Here is a 14,770-nt window from a genome sequence, read left to right as displayed (position 1 = left end):
AAAAAAAAAAATTGTTTGGTTGTGATGCAGTAAGAATGACTTAAGCAGACCTTGAGTGGAAAGCCAATCTAGCAGGCCCACGAGAAACATAAAATCTCTCCCGCGTTGTTTTAATCAAGTTTTTTTTTTTCATCTTAGACACTTATATAAGAATCCTGCCTGCATCCATGACTGACAGGGCAAATGAAGGGGTTAATTATGATGTAACTGAAGCGAAGGCTCATCTGGTCCCACAAGGAGATACTGGATGACCCTATGCAGCTGGCATAGGAGATACTGGATAACCCTATGCCCTACAAGGCATCAGGTGTCTTGTAACCCACCCTAACCCATTACTGGATGTGAACAGCCCCCAGGAAGGACATGTGTGAGGGGCCTCTCTGGTGGAGCAAGGGGTTAAGACACAGCACTATGAAGCGAGCCGCAGCCACTGGAGTCCAACTTAGATCCCGGACAGGGAGGTGACCCACATGGTGCAGCAGACCTCACCTGTCTCACCTGCTGCTCCCCTCAGCAGTGTATCTCAGTTCACCTGCCTGTTGTATTTCCCACTGTCTCTGGTGAATCCTCTTACCCGCCCCCCTCCTCCCCCCACACACACATACACACACACACATATACAACTCTAGCCTAGATCCCAGTTCTTATATGCAAAAATAAGTACATCTTTTTTAAAGGGGGGGTACAAGTGAGAGCAAAGAGACTCAGCATAGCCAACAGCTGGGTCAGGTGACTCTTCTAAGCTAAGAGCAATTCTTGAGGCTGTTGACAGCTGAGGACATCGGCTAGCAGCACCCAAGAAGCTTGTTCCCTTCTTCTTGAAGGATGATCTCTGTATGTTTCTCTTCCGAGATCCCAACCTCTTTCTTGCAGTTGATATCTGTAAATTACTTCAGACATCTCTTGTGCGGTTTTTTTTTCTATTCTCCAACAGCTATTGGGGCAGTTATCAATACTGAACTCTGCTCCTCCTGAGTGACACACTCCTCCACCCAGATGACTCTAAATCTGTTAAGAAGGTAGAGCTGGGGCAAGACACACTCACACTTTTGGACTGATTCTGTGTCCCACCAACCCAGTGACAAGAACCTAGCAAGGTCAATTGGTGAATAGGGTTATACTTTGCTTTCAGCTCAGGCATATTCCCAGAGTCATCTGAAAAGACCGACATTTCAGTACAGATGTCTGGAATGAAGTAAACATTGCATTTCATCCTGTGCCCTCATGTGTCTGCCCTCCAGGTAGGAATCTGCCTGAACTCTCCAAGCTCCTTCAAGACTGAGCATAATCCACTTACAGCATTTCTAGCATACAGAATGAGCTAGACAGCTCCCTCATGACCTGCAAATGTTAACACAGTCTCAGCCTAAGTGACTAACTTCATGGGGAAGTGACTCAGGCTCAGGGAAAAGCAGTATAAAATGAGAATTGAAAGGGCAGAACGACACAATGATTTCCTCTTTGCACTCTTCAAATTGCACCAAATCTCATTTCCAGGAAGACTAAAACATTAGAGCAGCACAGCCGAAGTAAATAGATCTTTCTAATTAATCAAACATCCATCACCGTATCCATATACTAGTCGTGGTTTTGGGAAATGCGCCTGGCCTGTAATGCCCTGGCCTGTAATCACCTGCATTGAGAAGTCATCAGAATACAGACTTTGTCATTCCGAACACATTTTATTAATACAGAAAGACCACGATTCACCTTTCAATCTCACAGGGGGAGTTTAAACCCTGCTAAGCACCACCCATGTAAAATACTATGAACTTGATAGCAAGGAGGAAGCAAAGCATCATAAGTACTGAAAACTCCTCATTGAAAACTAATCTTCCCCTCCAAAAAAAAAAAAAGTATTAAAGGCTTCAAATATACAAATCTCAAAATATATTACAACATTTAACACAAAGACTCAAGTTTATTTTTAAGGATGCTTTAAAATCTACTGCACGTCTCTTCTGCTTCTCCGGCTATGTGAGCAGTCTGTTCACTGTCTTCTCCGAGATGTCTAGACCACCGGAGGCTGCTGCAGAGCCGAGCAGGATGGGGCTGAGTGCTGCCCGAGGGGGCACTATGATGCCTGCTCCAAAGCCCACTTGTGCTGGCTCCGGGCATGGCCCTCACTGCTGGGGGTCACCTGCTTTTGTATGTTCACCATGTTGGTCTTCCCAGCAGTTTCAATCCAGGGGTGCTGAAGAACCTGGTGGGCTGTGTAGCGCTTTTTGGGGTCTACCACCAACAACCGGCTCACCAGATCTTTGGCAGCTGTTGAAGTGAAAGGAGAGGGCCAGTGAAATGAATGCAAGTGGCTCTGAATTTTTCTCCCTGCATGTGAGATAAGAGCAAAGACACCCACAGCACCATGCATATTGACGTCCAGTGCACTTCCGGTGAGCACAGGACCTCCCCTGCCTGCACCATCCCTGAGGGCTGCTGGGTAACTGAAATGGCTACTGTGACTGAGGGACACAGTGTTCACTGCATTAATTTTAATTAATTTATACCAAAATTGAAATACTGGGCTTCCCAGACAGTACAGGGGTTAAAGACACCGTGTTATCATGCTACCCACAGCCATGACCACATGAGCTTGATTCCCAGCCTGGAAGCTGACACACACGGCACAGCAGACCTCTCCTGTCTCGCCTGCTGCTCCCCTCAGCAGTATATTGAAAGTTCCAATTCTTTTGATATGTTCGTGCTACCTATAGCAAGTCATCCCTGTCCTTACCTTTGAGGGGACAGGATTTTTCCCTTGCCCTCAGTCATCGCCCATCCCCAAGTGAAGAGACAGAGGCTGGGGACAAGAGCAGTTTAATAACTAATCTTAGCTGACCTGCACTGGGGGACCTGGGGGGCAATGCTCTCTCTCCTAATCTACTTTGTAACCCAGAGGCCCAAAGATCCCAAACCTGCACTTATCCAGCTCCCGATTCCACAATGGGGGTACAGACAGACCAGCAGAAACAAGGGAGGAGCTTCCATTTTGGAAAGGGTCCCAGAGGAGAGCCACAGGTTCTGGGCGCCCCTCTGAACTCCCTGCGACCTTCACCCCTTACCGTCCAGCACCCCTGTACTCCAAGCAGCCCCTCCCGGGCCCTGATTCACGTGAAGAGTAGCACCTCTGATCTCTTCAACTAACAAACACTTCTGTCATTTGACAGCTTTGATCTTTCCAAATGAGGATTACATGATCTGAGGCTCCTTAATTGCCATAAGAAAACTTATTTTGTGACTGTGTCATGGATTGTCAAAGCAAGTCACGGTTTTTGGAGCGCAGCATAAACCTTTGTGAAATAAAGAGTGAAGCACATGTGGACAGTGCCTCTGTGTGTCTTCTTCCCTTCTGACCGGAAAACCTGCCTGGTATCAAAATGCAAGAGAGGTTCCTGCCCTCCACCCCCCTTGCTCCTGTGAGGGGAGGCGCCGACACTCACCGTCAGAGATATTGTCCCAGTAAGGGGCCAGGAACTCGAAATGGCCCAACTGGATGATGTTGAAGAGCTCATCCTGGTCCCTTTCCGGGCTGCGGAAGGGGGGGAAGCCGCACAGCAGGATATAGAGGATCACACCTGCGGCCCACATATCCACCTCCAACCCGTAACCTGTGCATCAGAGGCAAAGACACAGCAAAACTGAGCTCAGGGGCCTCCCTGGTGGTGCAAGGGGGTTAAGTCTCAGCACTGTGAAGCTATCAGCAGCCACCAATACATGAGTTCAATCCCCATCCAGGGAGGTGACCCACATGGTGCAGCAGACCTCCCCTGTCTTCCCGCTGCTCCCCTCAGCAGTGTTTCAATACATCTGCCTATTCCGCTCCCCACTCTGACTCTAGTGAGTCCTCTCGTACTCCTGCACCTCTGGCCTACACCCCAGCTCTTGTATGCATAAATAAGCAAATCTTCAAAAAAATAAAAACTGACCCCAGGCCAGCTCAGTGGTGATGAGGTGAGTATGGGACAGTCCTCGGTCTCAGGGCCTCAGTGCTGGGAGGGAAAGAGCCGCCTCCCAAAGCACCAGCAGGCTTTGCTGCCCACCCTCTAAACTCAGCAATGCACCGCTGTCATCCCCAGTCTGGTCTGCAGACCGCTGCCACTTTGTGATGCTTGTTACCAGTTTGAAATAAAAGTGAGTGGTTCACAGAGCCATGTGCAACTTACCTTTCTCAGAGAGAATTTCTGGAGCTACGTAAGTTGGAGTTCCACACACAGTAAATATAGGTCTCACCACGTGCTTTGCAAGGCCAAAATCAGCCAGTTTCAAGGTGGTAGATTTGTCCTCATTTCGTTGAACCTGTAAGAAACCAAAATCCTGAAGCCTCGGCATTAGGATGCACACAGAGAAGACTGACAACACCCACATCAGCAAGTCTCTCAACAGAGGCCTAAGGGGACGCTGAGATTTGACATCTCATCCTCCTGCAGCCTCCTGGGACAGGGGCCACCCACCCCACGCCAGCTGTCACATCCTGCCTGGCACCCCTTCTTCCAGGCCAGGGACTGTCATAGGACTGTCAGCCCCACTGTCTGGTTGAAACTCCAAATCACTGGCCCTCTGTGTGTCTCCATTTCCACAGCTGTAGGAGGAGTCAAAGGCCTTGCAGGGCTGTGACAGAATTAAATGAGTTCATAGGTGTGAGGTGTTACTGGCAACGCTCAGCACCCAGGAAGCAAGACACAGGTCAACCACGGTATTTTAGACCCTCCTTGACAGTTCAACTTGCAAGGGCAGGGCAGGCTTCAGGCAGAGTGAGAGACACAGGAAGCAGATCCTTATCATTTCCTGCTCCCCTTTATGGATCTCCTCATCCAAACCCAGGACTCCCTTGAGGCACAGCCCTGGCCCACTCTCTGCTGTCGAAGTCCCATTCCCGTCCTGCTCTCACCTGCCCTCCACTTGCTCAAACCGACTGAGCAGTTGTTTGAGTGCTCCAGAGCAATCCTGGCATATCCCCTTCACTCAGAAAGCTCACTGGGGCCCTGAAGCTTCAGGAGAAATCACCTGCAGGACTCGCGCTCACATCTCTCTTGCTGGGAAGCCCAGATACCCACAGCCCTGCCTGTGTTTGCTGGTGGGAGGACTGTGAGGCACAGGCTCTCACTGTGAGCCATCAGGGCCATGGCACAGTAACACCCGAAAATGCTAGATCTTGACCTCTCCAGACAAGAGCAAGTTCTCCAAACTTAACTTCTGCTCCTACTACTGTCCTGGCCTCTCTGTGAGCAGAATGAGTCTTAATTCCTGAGTGTGAGTCATAGCGGGGCTACAGGTCAAGGCCTCCATGATAAACTTCAGCAAAATGGAAAGTCACAGAAGCCACACGAAAGCCCGGTTCTGCTTTGTTGTGTGTATGGAAGCAGGCCTAACCCAGAGGGAGGCAGTGGAAGTAACCGTTGGATTAGCTTAGACTGGAAAATCTAGTTTGGAAGGGAAGGACCAAATAAATAGTGCACTCACCACATTTGCTGGGTAACTGCTGAGAAAATATGTCCCTCACAGATATTTGTAAGTATTCCCAGCTCTTATAAGCATTAAAAGTATTTGGCTGATTTAATCCACCAAAATAAAATATGTATTCAGATATGAAGCAACAAATATTCCCTTCCTCACAGAACTTCCCTCCCAATTCCCAAACCTGGTTCCACTGAGGTAGTACAGGTTAGAATGTACACACTGAGGCTTTTATGCTAGAAAGGCATTTATGTCATGTCCAGATGCCGACCTATATCTTGGGGGCCCAGGGGGGAGAAGAGTGCAGAGGGGCATGGTTGGGGTGAGGGCTACCCATAGCACCATCGGACCTTGCCTCAGCCACAGCCCAGTCCTCCATCTCTGGTTACCTAAAGTCACTGGCCTGGGCTACCCTCCTTCCCTGACTCTGTGTTCAGTCGCCCTTTCCTTGCAAGGACATGAGAAATGAACTTGTCCATAACACTGCTGGTCTATTTGGATCCATCACCCTATTTTCCAGTGACATCAAAGCATCTATATTATCCTAGCTAACATCTAAGATAACATCCTTCAAAAGGAACCTGTATTCTCCTGGGCAATTAACAGCCCCCTCCTTGCCTGCAATAGTACATTAATTTAAAAGTGAGGGGCCTCCCTGGTGGTGCAAAGGTTTGAGTCTCAGCATTATGAAGCTATCAGCAGCTACTACAGCACAAGTTCCATCCCTGGCCAGGAAGTTGGCCTACATGGCACAGCGGACCTCTCCTATCCTGTCCGATGCTCCCCTCAGCAGGGTCTTTTGGTCAGTCTGCCTGTTCTACTCCCCACTCTGTCGCTGGTGAATCCTCTCACCCTCACGTACCTCTGGCATGTACCCCAGCTCTTGTGCACCCTAACTCTTGTATGCATAAGTAAATCTTTTTCTAAAAAGTGACCTAGCAATCTTAAATCTGAACAGTAGATGGCAGCAGAGTACAGCTAAAACATCAAGAGGCAGCAGTAGGAAAATGAACAGGTGTCTAAAGTTCTTTCCTCTTTGACAGCTTCTTACTTGGGCTTTAGTGTTTCTTCTGACCTTTTCCTCCAAGGTTCCATTTTCAGTTGGTTTTGAGGACTAAAATAATCTTAGAAGCCAATTCATGTTCAAAATGCCAACACCTAAACTCAATTACATTTCAAAGGAAACCGTGATACCAAAGAATAACTGGAACAATTAGCAGGGATAACAATAAAGTCCTCCCTGCAACCTGTTGCTGATGGGCATATGCTTAGATGTGTCCATACTGGGCCAGGGTTTTTCATCTTAATTGACATCTCATATTCATTCAACAAATATAAGATACACACCATGTGCCACAAATATAAAAACTCATTAAAAAATAAAAACAAAAAAACAGGGCCTCCCTGGTAGCACAGGACTTCAAGTCTCAGCACTATCAAGCTATCACCAGCAACTGCAGCAGGAGTTTGATCCAGCCAGGGAGCTGACCCATATGGCACAGCAGACTTCTCCTGTCTCGCCCACTGCTCCCCTCAACAGAACGTCCCCACACTGTCTCTGGTGAATCCTCTCACCCTCTGCACCTCTGGCCTACACCCCAGTTCTTGTATGCATAAATAAATTAAGTAATAAATCATTTTTGAAATGAGTGGCAGGTGGAGCAATAAGACTCATGGTGTTGGAGAATAAATGTACAACAAATAGTAACTAAGCCATAGTGATCGGCTATATGGGATAAGGAGTATAGCAACAATATTATACTGAAACTATGTAACATGGTAAATATGGCTACAAAGGCCATTGTTTTACATTGATACAAATGTATCAAAATAACACACTCTCAACCTTAACATTTCTAATTATACAGCTTAATACATATATAATATATAATACATAACTATATTATACAGCAATAGTGTTCAATTTCAAAAATCTCAAAATTTCATGACAATAAAGTTAGTGGATGTTCTGATGGGATGTGGGTTCTAATTGAGCAAAAATGTCAATGTCACATCGAAGTTGTGATCTCTACACAACTTTGTTACCACCTTAAGGGTCTGTGGCAATGCCTAGTGAAGTTTTCATTATTTTGGTTATCACTTTGGGGGTGTGCTCCAGAATAGAAGCCAGGACACCGCTAAGCACCCCAGGACACCTCTCCTAGCAAAAAGCCACCCTGCCCAAATGCCAGCCGTGCCCATCTGAGAGGCCTGGTGGAGAACAACAGGAAAAGGCCCTGGTGACCAGGTGTAGACTGAAAGAACCACTTATTCATAAGAGACAATGGCGATAACCAGCAAGGTATTTCCAAAAACTGCTAGGCCCAAGCCATAAACAAGAATGCGTCCGGAAAAGCCTAGCTCAGCTGCAACAGGGATTAGGCTGCCTCATCACCACAACCATCCCTCTACCCCCATGGAGCCCACATGACCCATTTTGGCCAACAAGCGAGAAGAAGTAATATGCTGGGGAGCTCCTGAGCATGGTTTTCCACCAGCTTTAAAAGAGCAACTGACCCCTTTCTTGCTACTTTGTAAAATATGAGTGTGCTAGACATTTGAGGGCCACGAGAGAAACAGCCAAAGCTGCCTTGGCATCTTTATTCTACTCTATTAACCAGGCCTGGACTCGCCTGTCTCCAGGTTTCTAGGTCAGTAAGGTAATTAGACACCTTTAAAGTTAGCTCTGCTGATCTAGTCACCTGCCGGCTGGGAGGAACTGTAGCCTCCCAGGGCCCTCCCTCCACCTACTAAATCAACATCGGCATTTATCAAGATTCCAGCTGGTCCCCGTGCCCATGAACTTTTGAGAAGGGCTGCTTTAAACCTTGTCTATTCAGGTAATCCTGACGCAGCTGGAAGGTGGCTGACCTGCAATGAGGACAGCCAGAAAGGTATTGACTCCACACATACAGCCCTTCGGTGCTTTTCCCAGCTCTTAAAACTCATCCTGCTCCCTGGACTGCAGACACTGGCAGTACTTAGTGGGTGTCTTTATGCACCTGCTTCTCACTCCCTCCTGGGAAAGATAACAAACCTACATAGACCAAGTCCATATCTCGTCTCTAAATCTCCCCCTCTCTTTTCTTCCTTTCTTTCCATACCTTATATAAGCCCTAGCATGTGGCATGTTTGAAAGAAACTGAGCCAGAAGTGGAGGGTTTGTGTTATTTCAATTAGATAACTTGAAAACACGTTGAAGAGATTTACTGAGTTGCTTCCTCAGATTAAGAGCACTTCAAAAATAAAGGGTTTTAAGAAACTTAATTTTGGATCCTCACATGACTGAATGGCTCACAAGAAGACACTCAGAAAGGCTGATGACACACTGGAGCACAGATAGTAACAGCTTTTGACTAAACAACCTGAACTTCAGGACTCCCTGAGCACATGACGTTTGCAAGTTTAGAAGCTATGCATCATGTATGAAAGCATGAAACATCATGCATGAAAGTTGCTTTTGTTGTTGATAATTTATTGCAGACATTTCAATTATTCGGGTTGGTGTATAAACAGCACAAATGCTTGGCCCATAATGACTGGGCATGGAGACCTCTTAGAAGCCACAGAGAAAGGAAATAGGAATTAGAACTATGTCGGCCCTGCTGATCAGGGAGAATTAAATGTTAGAGGACCACTGACTAAGATCATGGAGCCCTTGTTTAGCAAAGTGGAAAAGAGCCTAGGGAATTCGATGACAGGGGAGACAGCTGTTCATTTTAAAGGGAGATTAGACCAATGATGTATGTGACCATTTCTACCTTTTTAGATTTTCCTTGCCACCCTTGGGAACACTAGTCACTGCTCTGTCCTACTCACATTCAGGACTGAAATATGTAGAATAATGTTCCTTTTGAAAAGCTAGGAAGAAAAAGGGGCAGTTTTTGTTCTTAACCAAACTGTGACCTGCCCCCACAACTTCCGCCACCATCACCATTTCTCCTTAACTGGAACAGTCTCCGCTCCCAGCACTCTATTTGCTGGTGCTCCTGGATGGGGTGAATAGAGGGATTTGGGGGGAAGCACTTCACATGTCAGGCAAGGTGCAGCAGTTCCATCTCAGTGGGAACATTCTCTTCCCCTTATTCTGGGAGAGATTTTTTTTCAGGTGACTCTGCTGTGTCTGACATCTCTTCAATCTCTTCCCCTCCCCCCACCCACTCAGCTTCTCGCTTGTATGGAAAGGTCATAAATAACCGTGCCTGCCCACTTCTGGGGTGGACTGATCTGCTCATCACCACTGCTCTGGTTCCTGGTTACCTCCTCCCCTCCTCCCAGGATTCAGAGGACACCACAGAGCACATCAATAGCCAAAGGAGCGCTTACTGGCAGAAGAAGCAATTAACACTGGTATTTCTGCAAGCTGGAAATTTTCATAATTAAAACTTCTTTTGTAAGATCTCAGGAGCCTAAATAACCCAAAGGGAAGAGGAAAACTGTCATCTTACCAGAAAATGCAATCAGTAGAAATTGAAAAACTTAGTAAAATAGGCCTAAAGTTTTACTCTAGGGCTCAATTATCAGATATAAATATTTCTGTTGAATAAACAATGTGGTAGGTTTGGTATATTCATTAAGAGTTCTTAACACTTTCAGAAAGTCTAAAAGCAGTTACAGTCAGCCATGTAATCAAGTTATCCTAACAGAATCACTTTTCTAAGCTTAGCAAAGATAGGACTTAATACAGACAACAGCCATCCATTAAAGCAAAGAACAATTAAAAAACAATTATCTTGATAATACAAAGTTCAACCCAAGTGTAGAACTGTAAGTTAAAAGCAACTGAAGAATCTGAAGAAGTGATAAACAGAGGTCACCACAGTAAGATTTAACACTTAATATTATTAAATCTCAAAAAGACTTAATATTAAATCCAGAAAACTAACCAGGTTGAAATGTAGCTACTATATCAGCCAGTTTAAAATAACAGCTTTCTAAGCCCAAACAACAATCCCACTGTCAAAACCAACCCTATTCCAGAACTCTGTCTGAAAAGCCAAAAAGGGCTGATGTGAGATAGTATTTAGACTTCTGAGGTAATAAAATAGGAACTTTACTCCCTCTGATGGGCAAGTACAGTTTACAAGTATGATAGACTGGCTCACTTTTGAAAATGTAAGTTGACAAATTATCCAGAAGGGAGAAAAGATACTACCTATTCCACAAGAGATGGTTCGAATATATACCGTTTTTCAGTTTCTGAAGGAGCCATACCACCACAAAACACTTTCATATTTGAAATCAGGGGAAAGCTTCTAAATATCAGTGACAATGTCCACCTCTAATAACCCATGTATTTAGAAAGAAAAATGGTAGCTACTCTGAAGTTTTACCTCCCACTATCTCTCCACATACAATATACACATACAAACACAATTGCCCTTAAAGGTTCTACAAACACGTTACTAACATTGAATTCTATAAAGAGCTGTCAGCTTCTCAAAGGCTTGTCCATTCTGAACTTCCTCCATGTTATTTTTCTACTCCCTCAAGCCAACTTCACGCAATCTAAACCGGTGCTGACTCTCCACTTCAAAAAAAGCAGACAAGTTAGTCCCAACATAAGTGAGCACCTCTGTTGCCCAAGAGATGGGCCAGCTTGACAGACTGGTTCCAGGACCTTGTTGAGAAAATGCAAGCTCAGCTGACTGTCCCCAAAAAGAACCGATCCTGTAGGGTGAATGACCTCATTCCACACACTAGCTATCATGAGGCCTAATGAGGTGCAAGGCTGAGATGGTCAGCTAGGGCACCTGGTGGCCTCCGGTCGGTCAGATCGCTCCTGCTCAGACAACCCAGGGCAAACATCAGACTCGGCACACTCCAAAATGCGCTTGGCAGGCAGAGCGCATCACACTCAGAGGACACTTGGGCTCGGAGCCAAAAGGAAGAGATAATTAAAAAGTCTAAGGACTCACAGCTAATGCAGAAGTGACATTTTCAAAGGGTGAGCTCCTGCCAGGTAATTCAAACCATTCGGGTACCCAGTCCGGCTATCTCTGCAATCTTAAGAATTTGGGTCACAGCAATGTTCACTCAGTGCCCAATACAGACCTTATTTCACCAGATAATTAGCTTGATTCACTCTGTTTCACTGAGCCTGTGGGAGCAGTGTACACACAGTTGAGTGCACTGAATGGTGTTTCCAGGTAGGTATCAGCCATGAAGATTAGAGGAAACAGGCTAAACCCCTGCCCCAAAACTGTGGTTCAGCAAAATCACTGTTGCAATCACACCCCTTTCTGCAGCAACTTGGCTTTGAGGGCTCACCCCTCCGTCAACCTTAAGGCAGAACTGTTTCTACTGTAATAGTAACAGTAACTGGCATGGATTGGTCACATTAGCTGGTGCTATCTTCTATAAAAATGTTGAGATTCAGGGCCCTCCCTGGTGGCGCAATGGGTTAAAGCACAGCACTATGAAGCTACCACAGCCACAGCAGTGAGTTCAATCACCGGCCAGGGCGGTGACCTACATGGCGCGGCAGACCTCTCCTGACCCGCCCGCTGCTCCCCTCAGCAATGTACTTCGAAGATCTGCCAGTTCTGCTCCCCACTCTGTCTCTGGTGAATCCTCTCACTGCCCCACCCCTGTACCTCTGGCCTGCACCCCAGTTCTGTATGCATAAATAAATCTTTAAAAAAAAATGTTGATATTCAAAGGAATAAGGCAGCTCCCAGCCATTAGAGCCTGCTTTTCTCTTTCCTCTGCTCAGTCCATTCAGCCTTCCAAAGAAGGGAATATCACCACGTTCCTTTCTGGGGTGAGGCAAAGGAGCCTAGAGAGGTAAAGGACTTATCCTAAGCAAGTCACCTAGCTAAAGTTCAAACTCAGGTTAGCTGGCTCCAAGTCGATCTCTACCCACTCCACACAACAGTCCCTGAAGGGCTGAAACTTTTGGATACCATTGGTAAAATGTTACCGCTAAAAAGACCAAGGAGGGGTTTCCATAGAAGGATGGACACAAAACCCACAGGGGAAGCTGGTACCATGAGACATCCCCCGTGCCTGAGCCAGAGGCTGCACACTCGCCAATAAATGAAGAGGATCACCTGGTCATTGTTACCGTGTAAGTATTTTCACCCCTGGGATGAGGGGACATTTTCTGCGTTATTTACATGGGAAGGTTTCTTTCTTGATCATGCAGATCAAAAGCAATTCACCTCAGCAACTTGAAATACTAGGTAACGCTACCACAGAAATGATACTCTCCAGTAGAGTGTGAGCAATTTAAACACCCACTGCAGCAGGACCAGCGCTTACCAGCAGGTTTTCTGGCTTGAGGTCCCGGTGGACGATGCTCTTGTCATGTATGTGGACCAACGCTTTGCACAAATCCATCAGCATGAGGGCGGCGTCGCGCTCCGGGAACTTCACACTTTCTATGATGGCGTCAAAAAGGTCCCCGCCTTGCACGTACTCCATGATCAGGTAGATTTCCGTTTCTGTCTCGTAGACTTCATGCAATTTCACAATATTGGGATGAGAGAGGCTCTGAATAATTAAGATCTCGCTGTCCACAATGTCCTCCTTGCCCTTGAGTTTGGACTTGTCAATGATCTTCATGGCGTAGGCCTGCCCGGTCTCCCGGTGCCTGCACTCCTTCACCACCGCGAAGTTCCCGTCCCCGATAACCCTGCCTGTATCATAATGCTGCTCCACGTCCGCTGAGATGATGCCGGCAGGCCGCTGCTTCCGGCCACTGGGCCGCCCTGTCTTGCTCTCTTCAGGCTTCAGCTTGAAATCCTTTTCTACCCTTGCAGCCTGGTCGTCTCTTGGAACCATCTTTTTTCCTCCTGACGCGTATGGCTTTAGCTCCTTCTCTGCCTCCTGTTCTTCCCCTCCGGGCACCGGGAGCTTCTCCGCATCCGCCTGCTGCTCCCTCAGGAGCCAGCCGCCATGCTTGTTCCTGCCTTTCTTCACTTCCCTCGGCCCCTCCTCACTGGCGGGCTGAACTTCCACAAGATCCTTCTTCGACTTGGCCGCTGCTTGTGGATGACTTTCCTGGCCTTCCTGGCCTCTGTCCTCTTTCTTGTCCATGTTCTTGCTGGGTTTCCTCAGCTCCTGTGTGGGGTTCCTGGGGCCGGTTCTGTGAATGTCGCCCTTCCACCCTTCCTCCCCACCTGGGGGGTTTGCCTCTGCAGACCTCCTGCAGCTCTTGGTCCTCACCAGTTTCTCCACATCATACCTCTGGCACTTCCCCATGTCCAGCTCACTGGTCCCCAGGGACAGCCTCTCCCTCTGCTGGAGCTCCAGTTCTCTCTTGCATTTCTCACACCTGATAATTTCACCTGAGGTCTTTTCAATCTCCACACCCAGGTGCTTCTCTCCACCTGCATGCATCTCCTCCTGAGTGGCTTCCCTGGGTAGCTTGCTGCTGGGCTCAGGTTCCCATTTGCCCCTCACCCATTTCTGGGTTCTTGTCCTTTCCCCCAGCGCTGGCTCCATGTGCGTCTTGCCCTGATGCCTGGTGGCTGCCTTGGCACCCACAGCCTCACTGCAGCTCTTGCCAATCTCAGTGTCTCCACAGTGGTGACCCCCTTTCAGAGCTTTGCTATAAAGCCTGCTTCTCAGCCTCGGAGAAGGGACCCGGCTGTGTTGGGTCAGTGTCAGTGCTCGGGCTTTGTTGGGGTACAGTTCTTCGACAGCCACCTGAATGTTCTTCAGTGTCAGTGGTTCTTTGCCCATGGCTATGAAAGCATCCCCTTCCCTGAAGAAATCAGAGACACTCCTGATTTCCCTACCCTTGAGGTTAAACAGCTTCCTCACACGATCGTTCTTCCACCTTGGAAAGCCCAAGGCCTCTGAGACATCCGCTAGTAACTGCTCAAAGGTCTGTACCGACCTCCTGTTGAGGAGCAGGGTGATCTTCCGGAGGGGGTGTCCACCCAGCTTCACCACGGTCACAACCCTGGGCTTCAGCGGGCTGTTCTCTGAATGAACGGGGTGAAGGCCGTTCTGAGGGCTGAACACAGGCATGATGGAGCCGCGTGACCCCAGAAATGGTTTCTCCAGATTTCCTCGGCCAGCGGGAAGCCATGAGCCCTGCAGCTTCCTCTCTGAGATTCTCGAGCTTAAATATTTTAGAGAATGGTCACATAGGCCTCGATGTGCTGCAATAGGAAAATGACAACAGGATATTAGTCAAAATGGGTTCAAAGAATCCTCTGACCTTCACCAAAATGACCAAAGTTTACTGACTATTACAGTTTTTAAGTGTGATTTTTAAGAAGTAACTTGAAATGGCAGTCCCATTACAGTTTGGGCCTAATCCTCTATGAGAGGCCAGGAGTGAAGAACAGACTTGGTATTAGGC

General features: G+C 47.3%; 1 protein-coding gene across 1 annotated transcript; it reads right to left on the bottom strand.

Annotated features, from left to right (window-relative positions):
* Window positions 1–1,677: 1,677 nt before the first annotated feature.
* DCLK3 (doublecortin-like kinase 3) lies at window positions 1,678–14,559 on the bottom strand. Its single transcript, XM_004676638.2, has 4 exons — window positions 12,718–14,559; window positions 4,164–4,296; window positions 3,441–3,608; window positions 1,678–2,268 (listed from the first exon to the last, which is right to left on the bottom strand). The coding sequence occupies exons 1-4, from the start codon at window positions 14,431–14,433 to the stop codon at window positions 2,075–2,077; spliced, it is 2,211 nt and encodes a 736-aa protein (XP_004676695.2). The 5' UTR covers window positions 14,434–14,559; the 3' UTR covers window positions 1,678–2,074.
* Between the last annotated feature and the right edge of the window lie 211 nt (window positions 14,560–14,770).

This window comes from Condylura cristata, unplaced genomic scaffold (assembly GCF_000260355.1).
Source record: "Condylura cristata isolate star-nosed mole 26May11 unplaced genomic scaffold, ConCri1.0 scaffold00004, whole genome shotgun sequence".
In the NCBI taxonomy this organism is placed as follows: Eukaryota; Metazoa; Chordata; class Mammalia; order Eulipotyphla; family Talpidae; genus Condylura; species Condylura cristata.
Note: the sequence above shows the minus strand (reverse complement) of the source record. Positions and strands in the feature narration are given on the sequence as shown.